The following is an 11,246-nucleotide window of genomic DNA, read 5'->3' as shown; positions in this document are numbered from 1 at the left end:
GTCAGCTGGAGCTTGAGATTTCTTCTTGTGTAGATTCAAAGGTATAAACATGTCTGGTCTATTGGCGGAATTGGTTCATGTCTCAGTTAGCAATGTTAATCAACACATGTTGGTTTCCAAGAAGGACATTTCCATTCTCAACATGTTTATCCTTATTGAAGAACTGAACGAATAGTATCTCAATAAATAGGACGCATCCATAATTGTTTGGAGCCTGTAGTGGGTTTTGTTGTACTCTGTTTGATTGTTTTTTAATTTTTTTATCAAAACAAGTTTGACACCTGCAAGCTTGATTATAAGCAATACATGTGATTGGGTGTTCGTCAGAACATGAGTTACTACAACACAAGGAACATTTTCAAGCGCACTTGTATTTTCGTTCGTTTCGTTAAGGCACCAAACATGCATTTTATTTTTGACAAAATGGTATTTATTTAAGACTTTCTTTAATCGAATTTGCAAATTTAATGAAACTAGACGTAAGGTTACAGCATATGATCAAAAGATCTAATAAGGAAGGAAAAGAAACGACGTTTAGTAAAGTTCTCGAAAATAATATCAAAATTGATTAAATTTTCAATTATAATGCAGTAGATAATCGTAGATACTGTAATCATACTGAATTATATCCAACTAGAACATGTATTTACAATGATCTGATCATTATTCGATTAATATTAACGTAAGTAAACTTTAAACTATAGCATTTTATAATGTATTGAAATATCGAAAAAAGAAAATATATATGTAGAGTGTAATTTATCTTCTTTGTTTGTAAATGAGCTATTGCCCTTTTCAATTTTTAATTATCTTTCTTGCTTGTATTACATGTACATAAAAGAGGTGTATGTTCTTTGTATGTCTGTTTAGTTTTAAGTCAAAGATTTTTCATGTAAAAATGAAATTTCATGTACAAGAGCTACTGCCATTCGTTGCATGTTAAAATGCACTTTGTTCCTGATTATAGCCATCTTCCTTTTTTTGTAATGATTCTAAAGCAAGCATCTCTTTTGTATTCATTAATATAATTAGAAAAAGAAAATTTAAATGTTTTGTAATTTTAGTTTACAAAAATATACACGTACACCATGTAAGGTAACAGTTTATTTTTAAATACTATACATACTGAGATAATATGGATACAAAAAATTCACGACATTTGAAGACTTTCACTACCTGGTAAACATGCAGTAAACTTCCATACAAAAATGCGAGTCATTATTGTATGTTAATATCATTTTTATTATTAAAAGAAACCAAAACAAAATACTTATTTATAGTTGTATAGTTCGTTTATTAGTTTTTTTTTTTAACTTGATATAGAAAACTTCACTCTTTTTCTAAAATGCATAACGGGGCACGTTTATAAGCATCACTATTGTAAACGATTCTTAAAAAATAATTCATCAAACCAAAATTGGTTTTATTATAGTAGACCAAAACTATTCATAAAAGTGTTAGTTTATTCTTAATAAATGTCTACCAAAAATATGACCTCGATATAAGCCATTCCTAACATCTAAAATGTAAACAAAGTCGGATGTACTGACATAGCATCCCATTCATAAAATGTAAACAAAGTTACATGCTATGGCATTCCATTCATAAATGTGAAGGAATATAATCCAAGTCAGGTGTTATGAAATCCCGTTCATAAAATGTAAACAACGTCATTCAGAAATATCAAGGAATGTAAACAAAGGCACGTGATGTGCGTCATAATAAAATCGATTCATATCATTGTATCCAAATGTTGAAGAAGGAAATGTATTTGAAGTTGATTTGCCTACAGTATAAAACACCTCATATATTTGAAGAAGAAATTGTAGTTGAAGAGAGGAAAAGTCTTACACAAATTAAAATGTATTATTTTGCGTCTTTTTCAGGCCTACACCTCCACAGTTTAATGAGCCGTTGAAGTTTTATACCCTAACTAAACTGTTTATGCACATTAAAAGTTAATTAAACACTTGAAAGTGCTTTCCTGTCTGCAAGCATTGTCACGATGCAGTCACCATAATAAGCCATCAATGATTTTCATAAGGCTCTTTCGGATTTACCAGTTTTCAGACAACAAAGGCTCGCTGTTTGATAGAAATGGGTGATTCGGCGTCTCTTTACTTACATACCATCTATCACTGACTTATGCCGCTTTCAATGAACTTCGTCTAGACAAAAATGATATATGTAAGTCTACCAAATGGCTCATTTTGATTTTTTAAAATAAAATTAAATAATATTCCGATAATTAAATTATTTTAATTTTTTGCAAGAACTAGCGTTTAATCTAATTAATGCAAAATATGATATTTGTAATTTACTTTTGCGTAATTAAACATTTCTTTTGTTATTACGATTTACAGCAATCTGATTGACCAGGCCCTTTTGAATTTTCGGGTTCATACCTAATTAATGTGACTATATAGGGCATAGAATCCACAACCATCACATTATTCACATGATGCTCTAACCAACAGAGCTATGCAACCACTTGACAGATATTCTATTAGATAACATGTAAAAGCCAGTCTAGTCTGTTTGCAGAGGTCATGTAAAAACTTTCATTTAAGGATTGTTGTTTATCATAGAAAGAAAAAAAAACGATTACCAGTTTTTAATCTCTGTACTACCCTAACGGTTAATGGCTTTTTTTCAACCCATAAACACTACCTGGTTGGCTGGGCAGAGTCTGATGTAATATATTTTGCTTTACGGGATTCCATTTGTCCAGACGCCATCCATAAAGTAAATGGCTTCCTGGTAAACGCATTTTTCTTACTGTTCGAATCGGAATTTCTCTTCTTAACAATAACTACGTTTTACTTTTGTGAAAAATACATTTTAAATTTGAAAATTTATTTTTCAGTCTAGAATAATTTTTGTCCAATGAAATAATTAAATACTTAAATGTAATGTTTAGAACGCTAAGACACGTTCGTAAATGTTATTATATTAACGAGGAAAAGAAAAGAGAATAACTCAGTTTTAACTCCTAACATCTGTTGCATAAAAACATAATTTTGTATTTGCCAACGACAAAAGGGACACAACTCTTTTAAAATATCTTAAAAACATAAAGAAATAACATTTTTTTTGTTACATTTTGACATAAAAAATAATTAATTTATCCTATTTTACATTGAAAATAACTCATTTTGACAAAATAAGGAAATTAATCATTTCTAATATTTTTGTATATTTTACATGAATTTAAGTACATTTACACAAAAATAAGTAATATTTCATATCTTACATGAAAAATAATCGGATGTATTTTACATCATCAAGCTTTTATGAAGAAGAAAAAAAGTTTATAATTTTGTATACATTTTAACTCAAAGAGTATCATTATATTTTTTTTTAAAAATATATTCCCATGAACACTAATTTGAATGAAAAGTAAACATATTTCTTTTGTATGAAAAGGTTCAGTTTTATTATATTTTGCATGCAAATGTGTCATTTTTACCTAAAATTACGGGAACTAACTGTTGAATCTTTTAATGTATTTTGCATATATCAAATGAACATGGAATAATTATTATACTTTTTCATGAAAGTCTAACAATTTTATATATTATACATCAAATGTAATTTTCCTCCATATTTTACACGAAATAAATATATTCATTTTCAGAGAAAAAAATAAGGGAAATACCTATTCAATGAAAAAAGTATTTCTTCATGTTGTACACGAAAACCAACGTAGTTTTTATATATATTGAAAATGCAAAATTAAGTAATTCTTATAATATTTAATAAGATAAGAAAGAGAGGATGTTGGAGTGCGGGGAAGGAGCGATGAGGGGATTGATGCAAAGCTCTTTTTGTAAAATCATCTTAACTTTTCAATCAAAGCATGCAACAAAAAAAAAACTTCCTCAAAATTAGATTAGGAATTCACTTTACCTTGCATTAGATCATCACATTGTTTACTGACACTTCCGTTAAAATATTTCATATGCATTTCTTAATGGCGTTATCTTGGCCGCCACATTAAACCATGACAATGGAGTGAAAGTTAAAATAAAATGGAAGCTGGTCTACAAATAATATGCACGGAATTTTTAGTTGCACCGGTAGCTGTTTCTTAATTAAATTCCGTTAAAGGTACTTTACAATTATTTGTCTGTCGTTGTTTACATTCTATTTGTCCTTTTTCTGTAAAATTATGTAAGAAATAGTTTGCGAACAGTAAACTACTCATTCATATGCATCCGTCTAGGGCGGAAAAATTCAACCCCTGAGTCAGATTTTGCCTGAGACATGAGATTTTGCTGAGTGTCTGAACCAAAATTTTGTACCTGTGTACCATGCTAAACAAAAGCATAATGAAGGCTTCTTTTTCACATATTTTAAAACAAAATATGAGGATCGGAGTCAAATAGGCGTATTGTGAATATTGACGTAACTTTCAAATAACAAAATATATACCATATATTTCATTGCCAAAAGATATAGCGTAAAAAATTAGGTTTACACTGAAACCGTCAGAGCGTAAACTTAAAATAACGTTTAAACACATTGTCGCGTTAAAGAACAGTGGTTGAAACTGCTATGGTGGTGGCAATAAATATATAACAAGTACGCTTTAATTTCCATGTGTCATGTAATTTACTAACTGAAAAGCAGAGTGGGTGTAATTAAACAAGAAGTGCAAAGACATTAGTTGGAAGACATTTATTGAATGACATAAAAAATGGAAAAGAGAAAAGAAAGACAAAGTGGATAACAAAAATGCAATTACATGAAACTATTTTAAGACCGGACTCGACTATAAAGATAAATAGGTTCCACCTTTCCTTCCGTCCGAATTTAGCTTTAGTCGAGAAAACATATTCTTGTCGTGATTTGACCTCGGTATTGATCATTGTGTGATTTCGTCTTGCACCTTACTTGAAATGTTTGAATATTGGGATCCAACCAATCATAATTCCCAGGCAACATATTTTAACTGCCACATACCAGCTACCGACTGGATTCGAACTTCGGCCTTTAACTATACAAGCAAGTTTTGTAAAAACACATGATTAAAGATATATGTGGATATAGAAAATTAATAATATTGCATAACAAGGACAAAAGCAACACGCATACAGTTAATGTCTCCTCATTCGTGAAGAGCAATATAGATAACAATCAATGCTGTCATTATGATGATTGAGCTCCCCACCGGAAGTGCATAATTGCAGAGATTTTTGTTGCACCAACACACTCTTGCAGTGATCCCGTTTTCTGTGACGTCTGTACATTTATTTTCGGTGTGAAGCATTGTTTCACAGCCTCTAATAACTGCTGAAAGATGAAAGTCAAATTTAATATCTTAGTTTCTCATTTATTTCACAGAGCAAACGCTCCTACTGTTATTGTTGTGGTATGGATGTGACGGGTCGTTGGTATGTATGTGACGAGTCGTTTGGTATGGATGTGACGAGTCTTTTAATACTATTGTATAGCATTGCTCTCTTTGGTGAAATGCAGCTTCAGTGCTTTAAGCAAAGCAAATCATTTGTTTGATGGAATAAAAATGAATAATAACAATCACTAATTTAGTTATTCATACCACCATTGTATTTATAATTGTTTGGTATTATATTGTTTGTTTCTCATTCATGCTGATTCATTCCAGTCTGTTCTATGTTCACATCATTACAATTTAGTTTCGATTTTAAATATATTTTAATTGTAATAAAGAAACGTTTCGGGTCACTGAAGTATTTTGTGCGAGCTAATAATCCGGGTAATCGGCGTCCGGATATTTGAATTTTTGCTCTCTTTGTGTTATGTGTGAGTGTGTGTGTGTGTGTGTGTGTGTGAGTGTATGGTATCAGCTGAAGAATATTGACAAACCTTGTACATTGGAATTCGAAGCTTTGGTCTTGTAACAGGGCCCAGAGCAGGGAATCGTAGATACTCCGGATGACTTGAATGGATCGTTGCATTTATCCGCAAGAGAGCAAGCGTAACAATTAATTGCATTCGCTGTAAAGTAATAAAACAAACAAGATTATTGGCTTTGATTCTGTGTTATCAGCATCGAGTATGGTTATCAATATTGTGCATTATTATATACTTTTAATTGTTAATCATTATATACGCTTAATTGTTGGTCATTATTTTATACTTTTGATGTTAAGTTCTGTTATATACTTTTAGAATTTTGAATTATGTTACATGCCTTTACATGCTGAGTATTGTCATATACTTTTAAATGTTGAGTACTATCATATATTTTTGATGCTGATCATTATTATATACTCCCAAATGTCGATGATACGTTTAATGTTGAGTTTTATTATAAAATTTAAAATGATTTTGAGCTTTAATATATCTTTTTAAATATAAAGTATTGTCATATACTTTTTAGTGTTGAAAATTTTTTCATGCTTTTAAATGCTTAGTATTATTATATACTATTTATTGCTGACTATTATTATATAATTTCATATATTGAGTATTAGCATGCACTTTTAAAACTCAGGGTATGTTTGCGATCGTAGAGATGAAATGATGTAAGTAGTGAACGGGATAATTTAGCTACTGTGCGAGGCGATGAGTCACGTTTCTGCCTCTTACTTTCTTCCCTTTTCTTCACGAAATGGTGCGGTCGTTTCGTCTTGACTGAAAGATGTCAAATGACTACATTTTAAGTGTTATGGTCCCCTATATATCAAAGTAAGATCACTGTCTCCCCTTATATAGGGTCAGTGTCTTCCCTCAAAGTATTCGTTTCAATCAATCCTACCAGAAGATGGAAGAGCCAACACAGATCGATCTGATCAGAGCTTTGCGAGGCGTCATATGAAGGTTTTCTTCGGAGAAGCTGACGGACTACTACCTTTCCTTTCGAGATAAAAGGTCAAGATACTTGCTATATCTTTCACAAGAAAGGGCGTTGGTCTTCCGAATGTCCTAAACGTCAAAGTAAGACAAGTGTCAAAAGAGACAAAGTTCAAGGTACCTGTTCTCATTGTCATGATAAAGGACATTGGTTTTCATACTGCCCTAAGAAACAGAAGTAGCAGGAGGAAGAGAGCGGTTTCGAACAGGACGAGGAGGTATCCTCCGAAAAGGAAGAACCAAGACTTGTCCAGAAAGAGACGAGACAAAGACAAGAAAAAGGTGAGGAAGAATAGTAAAAACCTGTGACAGTGAAGAAATTCAAAGAGGAGAGAGTGAAAAGACAAAGAAGTCTATGAACTTTTAAAAGTGATGTGTTGTGATATTGGATTGTAGATGTTACAGATAATATAAAAGAAACGTAAGTGCCTCATGGTTTTGATTATTATAATCATAATAAGAACCTACACTCACGCACCCACATACGTCCATCATGAGAAAAAAGGGATTTTAAGTTTTAATTGATTTTGGCAAACACCGAGTAGTCTCTTTTCGAGAGAGATGGATGGCCCTGAAAAGGACCATTGGGTGTTTTTTTATTGTGTTTTTTTTTAAAAAAAACCCTCAGGAATGGGAAGTATTGAGCTTGAACTGCCTCATCCCCTTTCCGTGGCCAAGTCCTACCTCTGGACCTGCTACTGCCAATGATTTGGTATTAATAACTAGTTTTGGTAACTCAGGCGTAGTAGGCGTGTTGATGGAGTTGGAGTGTTTGTCTCGGGAAGGCCTTTTTCTCTTCGGTCGTACTAAAGAACTCAGATACATTTTTTTCAGACTTCTTAAACCTGCCAAAATGTCTAAGAGTACTGTTATAGTTTGACTTTACTAGACCTTGTTTAGTCTCTGCTTCTACTTCATGTCGTTTTCTTCTTGCCGCAACTTCTTCTCGCTGTTGCTGTTCAATGAGAAAGGCTTGTTTTGCTTCTTTCTGCTGTTATAAACATTTCTCCAATTCTTCTTGCTGTCTCTGTTTAAAGTCCTCGACGAACGGTAAGAAAGGAAAAAGCGGCGAAAGTACTGGATAAGGAAAACTTCTTGTGAAGAGATACAATCCGCGAAATCCCAATTAAAATCGGAAGTAAGACTTTGTTTCCTTTGGTAGCCAATGCTATGTCATCACTCCTAGTATTCACAGCTGGTGCACCCCGTTCATTGTCTTCTTAGTTTCCCTCATGTACTAACTCTGTCGCATTGCTTCACTGCGCACAGACGCTAGCTCCACATATAAGGAATGTAACATCACAGGTAGCTCTCTTCGGATTGGAAGATAAACTCCACACTGTGACTGAATATTGTAACGCGTGTTAGGATTGGTGAAAGAACTCAATCCGTTTCGATCCGCTCTTCCACCGCGGTTCAAGTTTTTCTATTCACCTTTTCTCATCACAAGATATGGACTAACGTAGAATCGTCTACCCTCCTATCGTATATGCTGTTCAACCCGGGCTATCCCATGTATGTAAAATCATCATGGGCAATTACCAATATCACAGAGAGAGCCCTTTGGAAACGAAAGTTCTATGTGGAGAGACAAGGCTATCTGAATAGAGTCTTAATCTACGGTCCAGAGGTCAGACGAAGTTTGAGGAAGAAAAGAAGATCCGTGCAATGCGTGCGATGCCCTCTATGTTAACTGAATGATGTTAACAAAAAACTAAAGGCCCTTTTTGGGGCCACTCTTTTGCCTCGACAATATATATATATATATATATATATATATATATATATATATATATATATATATATATATATATATTCTCTTGCCTCTTAGTCGGTTGTATAGTTGTTTGTTTGATTGATTTATGTTCATAAATATATGCATGAATAGTATGTATATGTCTCTCTCTATTTCTCAAACCTTGTCTCTAACCACATATCAATGTCTATGTCTCTATTTGTCCCTAGAGTAACGCGTATTCAGGTCAACCCCTTGCCACACTGTTCCGCCCGATTAAGGTCAGCTCCTTGCAACATTGTTGCCAGTGTCCAGTACCATGATGTCACCCTCGTTCAATTTATTATTTCCATATACAGTCCCAATCCATATCCGCTATACATCCCTGGGTTCAATTCCCCTTGTCCCGATATAGTCCCAACCTATGTTAAACTTTCCCTTGTACCGCTATAGTCATACCCATGTTAAATTTCCCCATGTTAAATCCCTATTGTCCCAATAGTACAAACTCATTATTTTAACAATAGGGTCCCATTGTCTTTAATGTATCCCCATTAACTGCTGATGTAATTAGAAGACGAAAAAGATCATAATGGCGGAAGTCTTTCAAACAGAAGATAGAAGAGAGGGATAAGAAAGGGAATAACAAAAGAAAATGAAAACATTTTTAGGAGCAAATAGACTTGCTTGTCCCTCTGATATTTATAATGCAATATAGAAAATATCAAATGGTTGATTTATCTTAATAAAACAAAGATAACAGATTGCTAATATTTTCTTTTACAAAGTTTCAATAAATAAAATTTCCATTCTCACATACCTTGCTTTAACCAGATTAGAATCCCTAGAATAAGAAGGAACTTTGTATGCTGGGTCTCCATGCTAGCTATGAGAGATTTGCTGAGGCGCCGAGAATATATACCGCATTCAGACACATGATATTCACGGCATACGAGTTTCTAAAAGCACATACGTTCTCAGCTTTCTGATGCAAGAAAAGCTATGCGCAGTATAGTTGATGTGGAAAAGGAAAGATATAAAAAAAACAGAAGATCAAAGCAGTAGAAATGCATGCCAGTATCATAAAGAGTTAGGTTCCAAACTGAGCAAAATGTGGCTACAACATACGAAAACCATTTTTTACTACTAGAGTTTTCCTTGAATGTATTCGGACAGAAATGTAATATTTCGTCGATGTTAAAGCAATAAATCGATCTTTATTCTTTATCTACCTTGGTATATATAGATCACCCACCCCAACCCACCTCTACCTCTACTAAGCCGCACTTACAACAACGAGAACTTAGTCATCTAAATATAATTAAATGAGATTGTTTTAAAAATCAGACTAAAAATCATCCTTTGTATTCCTTTTCATCTTCCAGCACATTAAAATCATCTTCCAACTCATTAAGATCATCTTCCAACGAATTATGATCTCTCAGGTATTTTAAACCCTGAAGACGGATTATTGTTATAGAAAGGCAGCATCTCGATATTTCGTGTACAGTAGAATGGAGGGTGATAATGATACCCTTATCTTTTCACCGGTGCATAAATCTTGAGTAGGTGATTTATCAAAATTTTCAAATTAGGATTACCATGAATGTTGAAGTTTGAATTACAGGTGATTCAAAAAGTTTCAAGACTTTCCGTGAAGACTAACTCAAAGTTACATTCTTTATTCTCGTATTGCCTTCTTCTACAAATTGCTGAAAAACTCGCTCGATATAAATAACGAATATTTCAATCCCGACATTTTTATTTGCATTTTCTAAAATATGTTTTCTGATTTGAGTGTTCGGTCATTAATCTTAGCTCAGCGGTTTACGTGAATGCCTGCCTGCATGTACATTGTGCAAGTATGTATAATCTTGTATCTTGTCGTATCTGTGTGTCAGGGACGCACATGGCAAGTCCAGTACTTATGTTAAGGTAGTAAGCAAAGAAAGGCATGAACTGGGTATTTGTGAAAAAAATAATTTACATTTGACACAACAGCGTGTTCACAGGGGCTGTTTTACCAATTAATTAAATGGGCTGTACTGCATACATTTTCCAAAAATTAACTTTGCTTTCCTTTTCCTTGTTTGCTTCGAAATGTCAACAAAAAATTAACATTAAGCTCATGTTCAATCTAATAAGGATGAACATTGCATTTAACGAAGGCCAAACTTCAACGTACGTAGGAGTTTTCTCGTCTAAAACTGGAGCTTGTTTGTTCAAATATGATCACATGTCAAATCAAAATAATAATCTACAGCATGAGAATGGATATTGACGCATTCACATTAATTTATATGATAATAAAATATTATTTACTGGTGCTGCGAATGAGATGAAATGCCTTTAATAAATATGAATGTGATGTCGTTTAAGAAAAGCAGTTTTAATAGTTTTAGAGCAGTAGATAAAGCAAGTTTTTTCATGTGTCATTGGATCATGGAATAATCTCTCTCTCTCTATCTCGTAAATAAAATAATAAAACGATGAGCCCTATATCTGCTTATTTAAATGGATCACAATCCTGATCATCCCAAATTAGAACACAAACTTAATGTTAATGGCTAAAGCTTTTGAGGAGTTTTATCATGAATAGGTAAGACAGGTGGGTCCATAGACAAGGATGGACAAAGTCCTACATACCGCCAACATAATTACATGATATTAT

The 11,246-nt window shown here is 33.1% G+C and overlaps 1 protein-coding gene across 1 annotated transcript; it reads right to left on the bottom strand.

Moving 5' to 3' along the window:
- Positions 1-4,665: 4,665 nt before the first annotated feature.
- LOC149787155 (uncharacterized) lies at positions 4,666-9,456 on the bottom strand. Its single transcript, XM_089977657.1, has 3 exons — positions 9,396-9,456; positions 5,851-5,982; positions 4,666-5,295 (listed from the first exon to the last, which is right to left on the bottom strand). The coding sequence occupies exons 1-3, from the start codon at positions 9,454-9,456 to the stop codon at positions 5,111-5,113; spliced, it is 378 nt and encodes a 125-aa protein (XP_089833783.1). The 3' UTR covers positions 4,666-5,110.
- Positions 9,457-11,246: the final 1,790 nt, after the last annotated feature.

The sequence above is a fragment of the Sinohyriopsis cumingii genome, chromosome 12 (assembly GCF_028554795.1).
Source record: "Sinohyriopsis cumingii isolate HCF-2022 chromosome 12, ASM2855479v2, whole genome shotgun sequence".
In the NCBI taxonomy this organism is placed as follows: domain Eukaryota; kingdom Metazoa; phylum Mollusca; class Bivalvia; order Unionida; family Unionidae; genus Sinohyriopsis; species Sinohyriopsis cumingii.
Note: the sequence above shows the minus strand (reverse complement) of the source record. Positions and strands in the feature narration are given on the sequence as shown.